The 20,044-nt window shown below is 37.3% G+C and overlaps 1 protein-coding gene across 3 annotated transcripts in view; it reads right to left on the bottom strand.

The window, feature by feature from the left end:
- The window catches only part of LOC126101067 (protein bric-a-brac 1-like), a 193,619-nt gene that overhangs the window by 39,380 nt on the left and 134,195 nt on the right, over nucleotides 1-20,044 (bottom strand). Inside the window, exons 6-7 of one of the 3 annotated variants that reach the window (XM_049911741.1) lie at nucleotides 18,562-18,812; nucleotides 6,195-8,606 (exon numbers count right to left, since the gene is read on the bottom strand). The exons of the other annotated variants lie outside the window; for them this stretch is intronic. Coding sequence (XP_049767698.1) covers nucleotides 8,580-8,606; nucleotides 18,562-18,812 — 278 coding nt within the window. The 3' untranslated portion in view covers nucleotides 6,195-8,579. Of the gene's footprint in view, nucleotides 1-6,194; nucleotides 8,607-18,561; nucleotides 18,813-20,044 lie in introns of those variants that run through there. 3 annotated transcript variants of the gene reach the window in all.

Here is a 20,044-nt window from a genome sequence, read left to right as displayed (position 1 = left end):
TCCTTTAAGTTTAAACACAATTATTCATTCAATTTCAAACGAAATAAAAAGAATTCATGAATGTATACATATATGTACTTTGCAACCATTAACTATGACACTGCCTGTCTGAAATATATATAAAGAAATGCCAAAAATCTTTTACTTACAAAAATTACAGCACTTTACATGAAATTAAACACACTTCCTACACCTGAGGATCAGCTCACATAATATCTTACTCACACATTAGGAACTCTTTCAGTTATAAATGCTTATGAAAAAAAGAGTGTACAAATTTCTATATGATTTCTGGAACTTACAAAAAGCCTCTAAGAGTATAAAAAATAACTGTGAAAGCTATATGACAAATGTAAGGAAGTATTAGCTTTTTTCAGTGAAAACACTCATTAAGCCACAGGCAGGAAGTCACATGCATCATGTCTGACACAAAAATAGTCATCACTTATATGAGGTAGCAAGACACGCAGTATAGATTCACTGACAGTAAACTGCGTAACAGTTCTAATAATAGGCTGCATTTCGAAGTTACATTATCTAGTGATTAATATGTACAACTTTCTTTGCATTTGGAGTCTACTGGTAACTACCAGCTTTATTAATCATAAGAATATCAACTGGAAGAAAAAAGGTCTATTGGCGAACAGCACATGACTCCTGCATCAGGAACATTCTGAGAATCCCAAAACCAATAGAGAGAAAAATATTAAAGATACATATCCAATCATTTGTTTTTAAGTGCACACCAATACATAGTAAGTATACAATAGTAAGTACACAGATAGCAGAAAACATGTCTGCAACCTTTTTTGTAATCGCCCAGGTTCCTTCATCCATAACACAACACATCCTTTGTAAGGAACTTCTTTTCTAAATTATGCCTCCAAATATGCGAAAGTGTTATAGAAGACTGCTGACAGAGGAGGAGGGAATGAGATTTGAGGCAACACTTACAAAAATTATTGAAAAATTGACAAAGTGCTACTCGAGATTAATTTCAGAGTTGTCTACCCGTAAAAGGAAAACCACTGTAACTCCCCTGATGACTTAATCAAAACCACTTAAGTGACCTGAAATACGGAAGACATTTTACACAGATCATCCAATAATCTGAGCACAAGGAGAATATCAAGGGAAACCCAGAAAGCAGAAAAGAGACTCATTCTCTTCTTACATTATCATATTAAACACAGATTGTTACAGAAAACTCAGACACATAGCTACTCATCAGACCAAAGATACAAATATTTGGCGTACTTTAGTTAAGAACATAACTGACTCATCACTGTTAGCAAGAAGGCCTCAATAGTTAAGTAGAAGAAACTGAGTAGGAAATAATAATGACGTTACATTTTATTTTTTATCATAGAAGTCTTTGGAGTACAGTAATATAAACTAAGGTGGGGATGGAGGGTACAGTTCCACCAAACTTACACATCCTTTCCCAACTGGTGGTAACGGATACTTCCCAGAAAAATTACGACTTTGATATCTAGGAACATTTTGCAGTGTGTCTACACAATAAAAATATCCAATTTCTAAATTGTATATCATTCACCAGATAAATCTTTCACTTAGAAAATTCTTCTTCCTATACATATTCTTCATATGTATGTGGGCACTGAAGTTTCTTCTTGTAAATGGCATTCACAAAGTTTTAACAACAGTAAAGCATATGTTTTGCATATTAAAAATCAGTAAATAATGATGGACAAAACAAGAGACAATGTAATGAAAGCCAATTCATGGGTGTGTGTGTCTATATATTGGTGTGGTAGTATATCATAGAAATTATATTTTCTGGGCAACATGGAACTGGAGATCAGTAACACATTGGTTCAAGTCTACAATTCCCTTTGGACATGAATGAATTAGTTTGTGAAATCAGAGCTCCCTCTATCTCTTTGCTGGCAATAATAATGCAGAGTAATTTCAGTCATGAGTCATGGCCAATCACTTTCTATAATAGCATGCAAACAGAAGAAATCAAGAAAACTAATCACTCCACCAAAACGAGCAAGACTCCGAAGTTATGCATTACTGGTCTACTCAATGGCAACAAAATTAAATGATTGTTTCAAATGGGAGAACAGTTTCATTGTGTAACCAGGAAATTTAGTCAGTTCTACTAACAATACTCTGGAACAGATAACTGTATTTTAAGGGAGGAACTACCAGTTTAGTTACTGCGGCTGAACTGAAATTGTCTGTAATTTGCACGGATTTAAGTTCAACAGTTTAGTATTCATATAGGGCCTACTGACATTTCCAACATCCAAATGTAAGTTTGAAAGTGGATGTAAACAGTTAATTACACTGCAGCTTTGGGTGATTAGAATATGGTACTCTTCCATTATACAGTGGCTACTATGCAGTAAACTTAAGTAAACTATCTTGCTGAAGATCGCAAGATGAAACATTGCTAAAACCTTCCAAGAGGTAGTGTTAATATATATTTTCATTCAGTGAGTTGCGTAGGAGAAATATTTTGTGGAAAAACAGCTTACCAGCATTCAGGTTCTGTAAGATTAGGTGGGGACAAAAGTTTTAAAAATTTTCATTTACACAAAGGGGTGCATAAGGCAATCATTTCTCTCTCAGCTATTCATAAACAATTTTCTAGCCTGTGAACTTATACCATATCCATCAAGGTGTTAAGATTCCTGCTTATGACCTAAAATGTATGCGTGTGTGCAACAGTGACTGCTGTTGTTATTTCTTTAAATTATATAATTCAACCTGAGTATCTATGTGTCAGTTTTTAACTGCACTTTCATAATATTTAAACATTCACAAGCAAACAATCAAACTGAAGATTTTGAATTAGTATCATACGGCATTCAGCATAAGCCATTGAGACTGGTGATACGCAAAATTTTTCAGAAAAAGGAATTATTCTATCATCATAGAGTACTCCCTGTTATAAGACTTCCGAGAAAATTCATATAAAATAAAGACACCTCCAGCCTGCTCAACCTGCAGCAGCCCTGGACTGCTAAAATTGCATTAATAAATGTAAGGCACTATGAGCACTTAGGTCTGTCTTTAGCAGGATAAGAAAGATTTATCTTAACAAAACAAGGCAAAACTATTTTCATTACAAATACTCAGAAAAATATTTGGCAATTATGCATTATAACTTTTTTACTAGTAACGATGACTTCAATAATAAGACAATGTGTGGGTGTATATTATTTCTGAAGTTTTTTTTTTTTAGCAGATCAATTTCTGTCAATTAGTAATCTAGTAAGTAAAAAAAGCTAAATTTATAGGTTGTTGTGCTTTCTGTTCCCCAGAAACAGTAGGAATGTATTTTTAGTTATATGGTGTTTGCTTGGCTTGTGGGTGTTACAATGAACACCTCTCTTGATATTTTGTCAAGGGCTGAAATATTTCACCTCATTGTGTTGTGTTTTAGATAGCAGTGTGTGTGTGTGTGTGTGTGTGTGTGTGTGTGTGTGTGTGAGAGAGAGAGAGAGAGAGAATTTCGCTAATGTAAAATGTGCTAACTTGATTTTCACAAAGTTTTTTAAGGTACAGATGAAAATTTTTGAATATTCTCATAGCTTACTCGTAGGTTTTAATAGTAATTACAGTCCAGTAATCATGCAAAAAACAAATTTTGTAAGGACAACTCCAAAAGAATGTAACTTTCCTCCCTTCCTACCATGAGCATATATGAGCAAATAATTGCAACAGACATCAGAAAAGAATGTTTACATGAAGAACAAACAGAACAGAAAACGATAAAACAAGGAAATAAATTTATGGAAACATGGGCAGATCACAATTTCATATCAACAAATTAAACAGTTATGGAAGAAAACCAACACAAGAACATTACATGTTACTTAGTAATTAAATATCAGCAAGAACTAGAATGTTCCTTGTACTGTAAACCATCTGGGGGAGGGGGGGTAGGGAGATACCGTTCAACACAAAAGGCTGCATCCTCTTACTGTGTGGCAATGTTTTGAAAATGATGACTACCTAAAATAGGCAAGAAATCCACTATTTCACATAGATTAAGCTCCATCTGAACAGAACTTGAAGGCCCACTGGTACCGAACGATCACCGTGTTGTCGTCAGCCCACAGGTGTTCCTGGCTGAGGATATGGAGAGGCATGGGGTCAGCATACCACTTTCCCCACTGCTGTCAGTTTTTGTAAGCAGAGTCACTGCTTCCCAATCAGGTGATTCCTCAATTGGCCTAACGACTGCTGAGTGCACTCCGCTTGCCAACAGCTCTCAGCAGACTGGATGGTGACCCACCCAAGTGCTAGCCAAGCCCGACAGCACCTAACTTCTGCGATCTGACAGGACCTGTGCTACCACTGGGGCAAGGTCCTTGCTTAAAATCCTGGTTATCAATGACACCCAAGCTATTTTTAGGAGACCTTGTTTTAGAAACAATAAAGATATGTTAGGTAACTCCAGCTTACATAAAGAACTATGGGAAAAACAGGTGCATTAATCAGCCCTGGAATCTCTGTGAAGAAAGACAAAGAGCAGGAATAAGTATAACTATCAAATAAATGAAACAACACAATAAACCATTAAATTGGTGAAGTATTCATTTAGAAAATGATGACAATACAGTTAACAAGATGTTTCTATCATCTGGAGTAAGAAATGTGTTAAAAATAGAAACCTGAAGTTCTGCAAGTCTGAAAATGGGCAAGTCTGAAAATGGCAGTGCCATTTCCAAAGTAAGTCAATGTTTCAAACAGAAGAGAAAAAACGAACATCTCCTACTAATTCACCTGTTTAAATCTTAACCAAAGAGTCTAGTGTAATCGTGAACAAACATGGAAAACGTTCATCTCAGCTCTGTTTCAGTCACTATGACATAATAGATTATAGTGGCAACCTAGCGGAAATTAAGGTAAATGAATATCAATAGCACGCACCTTTATGAAGAAAAAGAGGAAATCTGTATATTGCTGTTCACCTCTTTTCACTCAGTTTTATCTGTTACTTTATGAACAGTACTGATTTATTCTCTCAGAAACTGTTACAGATGACAGGACACAATGCTCTATGGTAACAGTAAGAGCAGAAAGTAATGGTCTAATCCTAACAGAATAAAAGCATACCTTGCAATAGCCAATATCTGTTGCACGTCTTGTGCAGCTCATATCAAGAATAAGACACTAAACTTTCAAACATTGCCTCTGAAAGTGACCAGTAGCTGTCACTGAAAAAAATTTAAAGCATTTTTCACTCCTTTAATCATAATTTTCCATCAAATTTCACACTGTATGTAGTAGTGTCCCATTTACTTGTAATTAAATTGTAACAAAGGACATTAGAGAAGTTTTTTTAGAATGAGTTATGGTACAGATGAGGAAATAGTTATTATGTATGAGAAAGTTTCTGAGAAATCTCCCTTTATTGTGTAACTGCAGGGGAGGAAGGCACATGAATTCAATAAGGAAAATTCCAATGACATTTAAAAGAAAGACCAAAATTGTACACACAGCACTAACATGTGCAGTTGCATTGGCTGAAGACATTTACAAATGCCATCATAAATGTCACCAATAACTATAAGACAAGCCAGTGTCTTGGGAAACACAATTTCACCATAATGGCACTCTTCACCACAATTAAGCAACTTCCTTCTTTTGAGAATTATTTTAGTAAGGAAGAGGACAGGAGGGATGAGGCAGCCAGTGGTGTGTGTGTGTGTGTGTGTGTGTGTGTGTGTGTTCATTTTGTAGGGCACTCCCGAGTGTACACACATGCGACTATTCAAATCTCGGCAATTGGAGAGAGAGAGATTTCTTCCCTCCACTCATCTGGTTCAGGTTATTACAAATGTATGCAAACTTGCATATTCCGACATCTTCACCTAAATGTATTCCGTCAATATACTTTTTGATACCTTGCCACAGAAATACAGAATATAAATATTTTATTTCATTCATAATACACGCTTGATTTCACTTTTCTTTCAAAGAAAATCAATTAACTGCTTTTAAGAAAATAGCTTCTAGGAGAACACTTCCTTCAAACAGCTGGAACAGTTATTACCAAAACTAAACAATTTGTTTCAACTATACTCCCATATTTTTGATTTTCATAATTATTTTGCTGAGGATCGCAAATACTGTTCAAAATCATAGACTCTTGTCATCCAATTTATAGTTTACAAGAAAACTGTAATAGAAAGACCTATCATGATTCGAACATATGAAAGTCTATCAAATCTGTTTTTATGCAGTAATATTTATGAGGTAGGTATTTAATTTTGAACATTGATTAAATACTTTATCAAAAACAAATTTAAATACGGTTTATCACAACATATCTAATGAAAACAGCACGAAGTACTGACATACTGCAATGCAACACAATTCAGATGCATATCAGAAACTTTATAATTCTAATCATTATCTTAAACTATCATTACCAGGATCTAAGACAACATGTGAACATTAGCTGCCATAAATAAGTGTCAAGCAGCTACTCCACACAGCTCAATTTAAAATCATTGTAACTAACTTCTAATATAAATGCATCTCCAATTTTAAAAAAGGCATAATTATAAGACCACAAGACAAAGTGGAAAAGTTCTGAACACTACTCATCTTCTCTCCTGTCACCCTCTCCCTCCCTCCAACTCCTAGTATTTCCATATGGAGAAAACAAACACCTAACACTGCTTTGATAATTAACAAAGAAAGATATACAAAGGCCTAGCTTACATTCATACACACATGGGATTCATAACCACTTACATTTCACTGAACTAATGACCTATACTACAATTGTCAACTTTTTATAGGTGTCTGTTCCAGAAGTATACAGTTAATCCAACCTGATCGTAAAACATTAATAATACGGACACCAGTTTTCAAGAACTGCTGTGTCACACGCGCATACTTAAAATGTTTTTATTACAAAAAATATTCTCATGAACAATTTTACAACTGTGAAACCCCACAAAGCAACTGCTTTGAATGCCATGTCATGTACTACTTTGCACAGTGAATGAACAAAAGTATTTCATCAGCACACCCCTGAGACTCATTAAGAGTAGTCCAAAGTTGCTTACAGGCAATTCTACTTCAAAAGCAACATACAGTTCAATTACAAAAACATTAAGTTTTCAAACTGACATGTAAGTGTGGGTAATATTGGAAATAAACAGGACCAATTTTAAATAAGGTTCCAACATTATACAATAAACCGAACCAGTAACTCTGCAGCAACTGTTACACCAAACTGCAGTGGATGCCCTGCTTTGTTTGCTTGATTTCTATATCATCATGATCTGGGTCATCATTTCTGCCTTGAAGGCATTCTAATTCAACAGGTTTCCTTTAGAATGGTGGTCTGTTAAGTCAATCCTTTTCTTCCTTAGTTTTATTATGACAAAAAAGAAAAAAAAATAGAAATTATCATTTATTGCTTATTGTTTTCCTACCATATATTTCCTTTTCCCATATCCACTACTCTTTTTGCAATCAGAAGTGGAGGTGAATTATTATATCGTTGTCACCAGACACTGTCAACACAGGATGGAACAGCAATGGCGCAACTCTCTGTATTTCTAACCTATACAGTGTAAGTGACCATCATATTAAACATAAATTAATGGAATTCTGCTGTAAGTGCTGCCATGTGTGTGTCATATATGACTTTCAGATTCAGTGTTTCTACACAGTAATACATCATGATTAATGAAAATTTTTCAGCCTGGAATTCATCTGGATTTCCTGCTCACAATAAGAAGGAAATCTGGGCCCCAAGTCCCAGTGCAGCACAAATTTTCAGCAGTCATGTCAGATTTAAGCATTTCTGAGTATACTTCATTGACATCACTTCACTTCAGTGAATTAAAAGCAGTTCATTTCTGTACAAGGAGAGAATGGAAATCTGATACAGGAGAAGGTAAAATCATAAGTGAGGCAACTGAAAAATTCATGACAGACATTCCATCCATAACTAGAAGACATTTTAGTCCTCCCCTTATCATATTTCAAGCTAATTACATAAAATTTTAGTTACTAGTGACACTCTGTCTACACTGCCATCCATAGGTTTAATTTATAAACTTTTGTTAGAAGTTCTGCTTTGTTTTTTTACTACACTCCCTTAAATTATGACTGGTTTTGTTACCTGGTAACACAAAAAACTGGTAATTAAGGGCACATTTCAAAATATAGTAGGCATAAAAATAAATGCAAAAGTTTCTTTTCCAGTCACGTAACACTCATAGCGAAGCTTCAAGAAATAGCAATACAAGTAGTATAAAGGCCCTTGATATCTTTCCCTTCACGCAATGAGTTCTCAGTCAGACCAATTTTCAAGTATAAATACTACAGAGTCATGACATGGCAATTTTTTTTTCCTTGTTACAAAACTTTGAAGTCCACTGGATCATAGTGCATTAACACCAGTTTCACTAAGAGGGGAGTCACAAGTGATCAGTTGCTGATGTTGCTTGCCTGTGTGGCAAACCCCAAGGAATGCCCAATCTTGCCAGTGCATCACTCAGCTGTAGTGCATTGAGGTCAGAAATCCTATCATTGGCAAATAAGGGTGATAATCCTTGGGGAGGAAGCCGCATTCAGCCTGTTGCTACACCCAATGGATCCTGTGACAATAATTTTACAATCACCACTCTGGTAACAGTGTTTAAAGCTGCAACAGATTCATCAAACTTTTCTACTCTTAAACTACTCAGAATATTTTATAAAATATACTCTCTAAGTTGGAAGTGAACATTTAAATTTCTTATGATGTTTAGAATTTAAAAAATAAAATCTCTTAATAAGAACAAATGAGACAAAGATGCACATTAGGATAAAAAAAATTAATACTGTAATACAATATACAAACACACACAGGTTTTTTTTCCAGTTTTGGTTGCAAAAATATCCCCTTTAGATAAAAATAAACATATGACCAGAGAAATAAAAAAGTTAAATGTTACAAGAAGATGGTTAAGGATAGGTAAGCAAATTAAAATCCACACTGTTACTATGCAGACACTTCTTGTCTTATCATTTCTCTGTATACTTTGTTTCTTTACACTGAATTTTGAGAAACTCATTGTTCCCTTCTCTCACTTAACTCTCTATTCATTTTTTCTTTAATTGCTTAGATAAACTCAGTGGGGCTACTGCCTGACAGAACACAGCTTTGGCGAACAACATTTGTTTTATTCTAAACTAAGACAACATTAGATGACATTATTGAAGGGGCATGTGCTTGGTACCCATCTCTCGGCACATTAATGGTAGCCAAACAAAAGATCTCTTGCGGTCATGATTTTCTGTTCAGCTTCATGATGCTCTGAAACGTGCTAGCCTTGTAGGCAGGTTGAGGATAGAGGAGGTGGTGTATGCTATGATAACCTGAAGTGGGAAAACAAAATTCTGCAACTCTGAAAATGGTTACACTTCTATACTTTTCCTATGAGAATAACTGCGGTCACTGTTGACAGAGAAAACATGTTTTCACTAAGGAATGACTCGTGGGACAATTTTTTTTGTACAACTCTTCACTCAAAACAAAAATTAAGCATCATACAAAACAATTAGTGTTATGAGGCTGGTTGATCAGGGCATATCTTGAATCCATACACTTAAATGGTTGGTAATAGTAATACCAGTCTATCAATACAAAATATGTTGGAAACAATATACTAAAATTTGAGAAAAGCACTAACACAAGTACAGAATGAAGAATGGTCTACACTTATTGGTTGCATGCTGTCCACAGCTGCCATACTGTAGTATTTATTCCACAGATAGTTTTGGCCACTTTCAAGCAATACATATAACATAAATGTATAGTACACCTGTCATATCAGCATGGTGTCCATTCCAGACCACTGTGGTACACATACAGTGTTTTAAACTTGCATGTTAACTTTTGACATCAGACATGAATAACATAAAACAAAAGCACTGACATAGACACAGCTTGGTGCATTTGGGTATCTGGCTGTGAATTAGTGTGTATACTTACTAGAAATAGTATGGTAGCTCAAAAGATAGTTGCGTGTTTGTGTGTGCCACACAGGTACAGGTGAATAGTTGCATTTCCTCACTTCTGTTATTGTTTACATTTTGGAGTTACTATCATTGCAACAAACTGCTCAAGAATTTTGAACTGCACAATACAGCTTGCGTACATTGTTCAGTCTGTCAACATGCCTCACAGTATCATTTCAGGTTCACATTCCCACTGTCACCAAGTTAATAGAGATTATTAACAGATGTAGCTAGAAGTTAGCATCATCATTCAAACATTCATTATCATAAGACACAAGATATTGAATATATGACTTGTACTGGTCATTTACTGTCAACACCAACTGATGGCCCTTGGAACAGCTGGTTGGAACTTGCATTGTATCATCACAGGAACCCTCATCACACATTGAGTTGAGGGGAGACACTGTGCTCTGTTGGTGAAACTGTTTTATGTGAACGGCAGCAATTACCGTGCTGCACCAACAGAGTATCATTGATTGAAAGGTCTGAGGAGAGGTCCGATGTCATGAAATGTTTTAAAGAAGATGAAAATGAAATTCAAATTAAGGGTGAGCTTGTTGTGACACCTGGAACAGGACAGTAGTCTACACCTGGAACAGGACAGTAGTCTACACCTGGAACTGGACAGTAGTCTATCTTGGTGGAAGTTGTTGACAAGGTTGCTGTTGCTGGAACTGACAGTGCAGCACATGCTCCAGATAATGCTAGTGCTCATGCAGTGTCACAAGAATTGTCCATTTCATGGTCAACAGTAGAAATGTTTTGCTACCTATTTTTTGTGGAACCCATACAAGATCCTGACATTGCAGCAACTGAATCCTCATGATACATAGCAATGTTCTGAATTTGCTCTTTGGTTTCTGGCAAGTATTGAAGTAGATGACATGTGGATCAGCAATATTCTATGGAGGGATGAGGCACATTTTACACTACAGGAGCAGTGAATACTCACAACTGCCAAATTTGGTGTGGATTCACAAGCATATTTGTTCTCTGTCTGTTCTTCTTTGAAGAGAATACATCGATAGGGCCTGTCAGGTGTGCTGTGACATCTCCATGTTTTTGAGACCTCCTTGTACAGCATCTGATCTCTGCTTTGGAGCTCATGTCACTCGCCCAGAAGGATTTGGTTAATTCAACTTTCCATCAATGTATTATCTCCAGATCTTTTCCAAATGTATGGCAGGCAAGATCACCTGATCTGAATCCATGGGACTTGTAGGTCTGGGGATATCTGAAAGAAAGTATATACCTGCAACATGTTCAGTCTTACCTGATCTAAAGGCCATTCTACAGCAACATATTGCTCAGATTCCACTGGAACTGCTGCGAGCAACTGCTGATCACATCATCTTATGGATGCAGCATCTTGACATCTCCAGTCCTCATATTCAACAAATTGTGTAAACGGTGGTTAAAATAACATCAATATGATGTCCTTCTCACTTGTCTGACATTTTATGCCCACATCCCAATCATAATCCATTACATACGGAAACATTTCTAGCATTCACAGAACCAGATTTGCACCTGGTGGCCAAAATGGAACAGATTATGCTCATAAGGGGCAAACTGTCACAGGAGCATAGTACTGAATCTCTTGACAATTCAGAAAGATAATGAAGCATCAAGGAAAGCTGTTCAAGAGGATGTTTCTGCTCCATGACAATGCCCCAGCTCATTTTGAGTAGGACAAAGTAGCACATGCTGCTTATTGGACTATCAAATTTTGCTTCACCCCTTGCTCTCCTGACATGGTACCCAGTGATCTTCTGCCCCCAGAAACGAGCCAATTTTTGAGGCGGAACATGTCCTTAACAGGCAAAGGCCAGATTTAAAGCATTAAGGTCACTGCTGAGTCAGCCATCATTGGCAAAATGTGTTGTATTGATGGGTGAACTTTTAGATAAGGAAAACGGCACCAAGTTTCATAATCACAGATTGATTTTGCTTTCTTTCTTCTTCTTGTTCTTTTTTTCCAAGGAAATAGTCAAAACTTTACATCTACCCCTCATAGAGTGAAGACCCTAATTTGGTGAATTACATTTTCTTCAAAGATAGTGGCAGACTTATTTTGGAACACGAGAGCAGATATTTTTGCATTCAGCAAAAAGTGGAACCTGTTAGCCAACAAAAGTCTATGAAAGTGGGAATTTCAGAATATTTAACTGTAGACTTATTTACCTTTGGCTGAATGAATAGATCATGTCTTACTATGTGAAGCTGTGACTGGACTAAGCTACAGAAATTAAGTTACTAATTCTTAAGAAAGTCTGTTAGAGAAATACGCAATGATTTCATCTTTCAAGATGACAATTTTCACCACACAAGTTTTGTCTCTTGGACAAATATGTAAAATAGGCAGACAATTTAGTGCATGGAGTGGCCATTTTGATTCTCTGTTCAAATCTCATACAGCATGTTTTGAATGCTGTGAGAAAGCACAATGGTGCTTGCAATTCCCCCACCGGATTTCTTCACCATACTCCTAGAATACTGAGAGCAGTTTTGTAAAAAGGGTGGTATAGACTTCTTACTACCTTCATAAAGATAATTACTTTGTAATTCTTCTTTGGTTTAGGGAAACCAATGCCTATATTCACTTTTTAAAATAAATTATGTAACTTGTTGAGTAATGACACAATTGACATGCAACTTCTATTGAGGATTGGTCCTACAAAACCTACAAAATAAAACATCGAGCCTCATATTTCTATTTGCTTTTATTTGTAGGTTTTTAGCATGTCAGAAGATAATTCACTATTCCTACTGCACAAACACCGATTGTACAAATTATATAATTACAAGGTCCTTAAATGTTTGTTAACAAGAGACTGTCAGTGCCTTGGCAGTGTCACCAAATATGTTCTTGGGTTTTCTCAAACCAAACAAATGTAGCTTTTGCTCACATAACTAAAATTTATCCTACATGTTAATTGATAATGAGCATTTCAACAAGGGGTAACTCTCAAACCCACAAATGTCTCTGCATTATCGCATTTTAGTGTATGCAAGTGCTTGAATTTGTGAGTGCAACAACATGATTATCTAACTTCAGTGCTAAATAACTTGGAAACAGTGCAACATATCTGTTTTCCTAACAATTACTTCTTGGCATAAACTCTCCTGCAACACCCTTACACGGTTTTCAAACTGTTTCTAACCACCCTGTGTAATAATTTGATTTAATGAAATCTCTTATCAAACAAAACCAGCATGGGATTATAAAATGAATGATTTCTTCACTTGGATGTAAAGCAGAGAAAAGGGTAATGAAGGAGTACAATCAGAACATGCTATAGTGCTCCCACAACTGACAATCAGCTGTTGAACCCTGTTAAGCAATAACTGTATTTTGTGTAAAAAAAAACTTATTTTAAAGTGACATGTTCCACATCATCACGAAATGTTGTATTCACGATCTACGGAACAAGTATTTATATATGTATGTACAGTCGTGGACAAAACGAGCGAGACCCCTCGCCTTTTCATTATGCTGGTCCACACACCTTTAAAGTCTACTACACAGCATAACAGGCAAGGCGACAAAGCGCTACCAACATAATATGCAGGTTCGCTCAGCTGATGTGCTGAGACAGCTAGCACTGGAGAAACTCGCGCTTCAAAGACGCCACAGCATCGTCTGCCACCACTTCGTGGCAAACGAAATACCTCATGTATAATCCATTATGTTGTATTCGCATATATGTGACTATGTTGTTGTTGTTGTGGTCTTCAGTCCTGAGACTGGTTTGATGCAGCTCTCCATGCTACTCTATCCTGTGCAAGCTTCTTCATCTCCCAGTATCTACTGCAACCTACATCCTTCTGAATCTGCTTAGTGTATTCATCTCTTGGTCTCCCTCTACGATTTTTACCCTCCACACTGCCCTCCAATGCTAAATTTGTGATCCCTTGATGCCTCAAAACATGTCCTACCAACCGATCCCTTCTTCTAGTCAAGTTGTGCCACAAACTTCTCTTCTCCCCAATCCTATTCAATACCTCCTCATTAGTTACGTGATCTACCCACCTTATCTTCAGCATTCTTCTGTAGCACCACATTTCGAAAGCTTCTATTCTCTTCTTGTCCAAACTAGTTATCGTCCATGTTTCACTTCCATACATGGCTACACTCCATACAAATACTTTCAGAAACGACTTCCTGACACTTAAATCTATACTCGATGTTAACAAATTCCTCTTCTTGAGAAACGCTTTCCTTGCCATTGCCAGTCTACATTTTATATCCTCTCTACTTCGACCATCATCAGTTATTTTGCTTCCCAAATAGCAAAACTCCTTTACTACTTTAAGTGTCTCATTTCCTAATCTAATTCCCTCAGCATCACCTGACTTAATTCTACTACATTCCATTATCCTCGTTTTGCTTTTGTTGATGTTCATCTTATATCCTCCTTTCAAGACACTGTCCATTCCGTTCAACTGCTCTTCCAAGTCCTTTGCTGTCTCTGACAGAATTACAATGTCATCGGCGAACCTCAAAGTTTTTACTTCTTCTCCATGAATTTTAATACCTACTCCGAATTTTTCTTTTGTTTCCTTTACTGCTTGCTCAATATACAGATTGAATAACATCGGGGAGAGGCTACAACCCTGTCTTACTCCTTTCCCAACCACTGCTTCCCTTTCATGTCCCTCGACTCTTATAACTGCCATCTGGTTTCTGTACAAACTGTAAATAGCCTTTCGCTCCCTGTATTTCACCCCTGCCACCTTCAGAATTTGAAAGAGAGTATTCCAGTCAACATTGTCAAAAGCTTTCTCTAAGTCTACAAATGCTAGAAACGTAGGTTTGCCTTTTCTTAATCTTTCTTCTAAGATAAGTCGTAAGGTCAGTATTGCCTCACGTGTTCCAACATTTCTACGGAATCCAAACTGATCTTCCCCGAGGTCGGCTTCTACCAGTTTTTCCATTCGTCTGTAAAGAATTCGCGTTAGTATTTTGCAGCTGTGACTTATTAAACTGATAGTTCGGTAATTTTCACATCTGTCAACACCTGCTTTCTTTGGGATTGGAATTATTATATTCTTCTTGAAGTCAGAGGGTATTTCGCCTGTCTCATACATCATACATTGTAGAATACGTTTGGCAGCTACGTCGCCATTTATTTCTTGGGGTGTTGCATGTGACTATGACTTGTATCAAAAGTGTGGTTATGGATAGTACGTATGCTCAGATTGCGAATCTAACATCATGAATAAAGACAAGGGGAAATGAATTAGGCGTCCTTCCTCTTCCGTAACATCAAATGTATTTTAGTTATTTTTTCTTAAATGAACTGCGCAGAAAATCATTCACCAGAAGTGAATAACATTTTAGTAACACCAGATGATGATAATAGCTTGCCGGCAAGGGTTAGCCGTGCGCTCAAAGGCGTCATATCGCGGACCGCGCGGCTCCTCGCGCCGTCAGTTCAAATCCTTCCCCGGGCATGGATGTGTGTTAGATTAGGTAGGTTTAAGTAGTTCTACATCTAGGGGACTGATGACCTAAGCAGTTTGGTGGCATAGTTCTTAGACCCATTTTTTGACCTTTCGCCTAAATTTTCTTCACATAAACGGGTATATCTTTAGATTGCGTTGACATAGCTCACTTTTTTACAGCACCAAGGGACCGATACCACAGGAAGTACGATACATTTCCGCTTATTATGTCCACCCGTACTCAAGGTAAACGGGTTTTAAGGGTTGGGTAGACAGACGATCAAGTATGTCAGACTAGTAGGGCTCCATTTTTACCGACTTACGTGACGAGACAGACGATCAAGAATGTGAGACTAGTAGGGTTCCATTTTTACCGACTTACGTGACAAAATCCTAACAACTAAAATAGCTACCACAGATACTGAAGATGAGGGCCGCATAATAATTCCCACTACTCTTTATTCGAAATGTTCCACTTGCAGTCGATACATCAGCATATTAATGGTAGCTACGCTTTCGATTCAAATCACGTCTACAAGAATGCAAATAAAATTCATTTGCCTATACACGTGGTAATTCAGAACCCACTATTAATGTCACCGCGTTTTAGATGTGCGAGCATTCCCATTGCTAGCTACCTTAAGGAACACTTCGGCTAAAGAACGTTTTCTGGCTGTGGCATGTCTAATGGAGAGTTAGAAACATTGTAGAATACGTTTGGCAGCTACGTCGCCATTTATTTCTTGGGGTGTTGCAGAATTATTCTGCTAAATTTACTCGCTAATAACAGTTTTTTGTTATTTCGATAAACATCCCGAATGATTGTCACATAAACGGTGACATAAAGGTGGACAATTCATGATTCCGAGTCCAGAAAGCTCTATGCAACAGAAACTGCAGATCATTTTGCCATTTTCATATTGAAATTGACGGCTTATTCATGTCTGGGGTAATAATAGAGGGCTGTTTACCTGGGTTGTCTGCTAGCGTAGTAAAAGGTGTTTGCTACTGCAAGGGAGGTCTGGTTTGTTTTTGGTTCTAATCTCGATGGTGGCAGATAGACTATCAGTAAAGGAATTTTAAGAAATTCTCGCGCCCCCAATACGTTTTATTGCTACCTTTATTCTGTACCGGCGCCCTGTGGATGTCGATATGAAACTTTTGTAGAATTTCATACTTGTTACTGCCTACTTTTTCCGCTTCTGTCAGTAATTGAATTGATTTAAGTGTGGCACTGAATGATTTTTAATTGAATTTCGTTATGAATCTTCACGCATTGCTAAATTTGCACACTTTCATGGTATGTCAGCAACGGTAACCCAGTATGACTGGTCTGAACGGTGACACAGACCACTTCGCCGCCGAATGCGCAAAAATTTGGCTAATTCGTAACGATCTGGGGTACTTTGTCTTACTAAAACAGTTATGTTATCTCCATAAGTTGAAGTTCATTCATATTAGTACAGTTCATACTAATTAGCGTTTCTTCTTTCATTTATATCTTACATTTAGGTGTTGTGGTTAACACACTAATCAGCATTAATAAAGTCTTACATATGAATGAAAACAGTCTGACAAATTTCGGATAGTTTTTCAATTTCACGCCTGTGCATAGTATGTTGGTAGTACTTGGTCTCCTTGCCTGTTATGCTGTGTAGCAGTCTTTAAAGCTGTGCGGATAAGCATAACGAAAAGGCGAGGGGTCTCGCTCGTTTTGTCCACGACTGTACCATCTCTATGTGCAATCTGCCTGCTGCAACTGTCTAAAACTGATTTGCTCAATCCTTCCTTCTAGTTATATTTCCACCAGGTTGAAAGCATTTTGTTTAGAAATGAGCAGCAAGGAATACAGCGACATACTCTGACAGTGCATGCAGCTACCACAGAAGTGAAATCTTATAGAATCAAAGCAGTCCTGTGATGACAGCAGCAATTTCAAATACTTAGACAGCACTCAACTGGCACTTGATTTCTCCTGTCTGATATTAGAGTTCCACAATGGGAATGATCCCATGTGAGAATAGAGTGAACAGGTCATGGTCTGGCACAGAAATGAAATTGGTACTAATGATGTCTTTGTAATACTGGCTACATTTGGTTACTGCTGCACAACAGCATAAACCAAGTGATAATTATAGATACACAGGATGTTTCAGCACAGCAATTACACATTTTCAGGGGGGGGGGGAGGGAGGGAGGGAGGGAGGGAGGGAGAGGGAGAGAGAGAGAGAGAGAGAGAGAGAGAGAGAGAGAGAGAGAGAGAGAGAGAGAGAGAGACCTAGGCAACAGAAAATCAGAAAGTCGTCTAGCAACGCATGGTCGGAAAAGCTTTTCTGGCACTGGTGACTACAAGAAAAAAAGGACACAAACACGTCTTTATCATTAAAACATCTGCTGTAGACTGATGGAACAGTAGCAAGCTGCAAACAAAATTTATTCCTGAAAATTTTTACACAAATATTTGAGGAATTTTTCACAAGAGCATTTGTTTTAGAAAATTCTTTCCAACTTCTAACTGCTTTACACATTCGTCAACAGAGTTTTCCTTGGTTTGGCCACATACCAAGTCACAAGATCAGAATATTTGTGCAAGTCCAGTAAGCTTATGTCCGGAAATAACTGACAGAATAATGACTTGTTGATCAGTACCATCAGCTAAACCAATGGAATTTTGTTCTGGTACACAGAATCACTAATTTTGTGGTGATACAAGTACGACTTCAATACAGAAGATTCTGCCAACATTTTTAAGTGCTATGATTAATAACACTACCGTAATGACCTAAATGCAAGGACGAACAAAACCACCAAAAAACAAGCAGTGAAATTATGTTTTTGACAGCCCATACCATTGTACAGAGAAAAGACTTGACGCTAGCAAAATGGCCCATACTTGACGCATCTGTGTTTTTAAACATATGATTACACAGGTCTTTTTCTACTTTTGACCCATACTAAGTCTTTAAACACAATAAAAAGAAAAAACATGACAAAGAAAGAGATATTTTTGCAACCTCTATACACAAAACCACACATTTGAAACCTGTAACTTGACAAATATGTTGGCAAGTCTAACTAAACTCATTTCCACAACTTTACCTTAGCATGTCCATTTGCTGAATCCTTCAGTTTCAGCTTGACGCGGTAGTGGAGTGTGGTCATTGGTACACCGTGATGGCGGGCACAAGCCCGGATTGATGCGAACTTTCCTTTGCGGAAGTCTTCTACAGCCTGGTCGAGTGCGTGGGGGGCATACTGCTTGTGTGGTGGCCTCACAGCTGCCATACCCCCCCAGTGCAGGAAGTGGGCGTATGCAGATGCTGGCGACGGTGGCAGAGCATACTGCAGCACTGCCCACAGAGCGACTGCGTTAGTGGGCACCCGCACCGGCTCACGGGGCCATTTCTTCCAGTACATACAGTGCATGCAACCAAAAGGCACTAACACACAAAGCTAGGTGGTCAACTGTGAAGTGGTATAGCAGGACTGCATGCATATACAATAATTTGTAAGCAACAGAAACTGAGATGTGGCATGAAATAAAGATGATTTGCTTTCTACAGAAAAGAAGAAAGATAAAAATTTTGACTACCACTAATACATGTCAAGCACAACAAGTATCTACTGATGTTACTCTACTGGTTTTAGTTGACACAGCGGAACAATCTGATTAAATTCTGCCATGGCTTGTGTAGTTAGGTGCCACTTCCATTTTTGTCCTTCAGTCTCTCATTTGAATGATAAGTTGCACTGCAACATTTCAGAGCAATCGCACAAAAGAGCAAATTTCAACTGTATGATTCATCCTCTGGTTAAGTAACTAGATAAACCCCATCCGCATAAGTACACAGGGTGAGAAACTGGGAAAGGAACTATCACCATATGCATGCCATCAGGCTTGCAAACCAAATGCTGAGTGTCATGTTAGCTAGAATTTTTATCTTCAACTATAACTGTTTTAATGACAGTGGTCTTTTTTTAGTTAACACTCAGATATGTAGAGAAAGCATTTGTTTGTTTTTAACCTTAGGCAATATCAACAATATACTTTACGTTTTAAAAAATATTTATTGTTTCTAATGAGTAGTTCTGCAAGATTCCATAATTGTTTTAACTTTTAACTTAACCCAAGTGACTTAGTAGTAGATGTGGCTTTCCACAAGGTACATCATATTGAATATTTTCTGGTTCGACACCCTGCCTACACACAAGTTTCTCTTTAAAATGTATGCTGTGAATAAAAGTCACGTATAATGAAACTGGCATTTTTTACATTTTTTGTGGTGGTTACAAAGTAACTAATGCGCATAATTGGAAATGAACCGGTATTACTAAGAGTGAATTAAAAGATATTTTCATGTTCTGGAGCCTAAACTATAGTTTTTCATTGGTTGACTCAGTTTAAAAATAAACCAGAGCAGTTTCAGTAATTTCAATTTACAAAGTAAGAAACTCTTACTGAAACTACTGCCTCGTCAAACTTCCCTGACTAAGCAAAGGGAGCATGTTAACAAACATAACTGAACTTCACTCACTCAGACTCATTAATAATCAGATGGTTGACTGCACCATTGATGCATAA

This window comes from Schistocerca cancellata, chromosome 9 (genome assembly GCF_023864275.1).
Source record: "Schistocerca cancellata isolate TAMUIC-IGC-003103 chromosome 9, iqSchCanc2.1, whole genome shotgun sequence".
NCBI classification, from domain to species: Eukaryota; Metazoa; Arthropoda; class Insecta; order Orthoptera; family Acrididae; genus Schistocerca; species Schistocerca cancellata.
The sequence above is the reverse complement of the archived record's forward strand: the minus strand, read 5'-3'. Positions and strand labels throughout refer to the sequence as shown.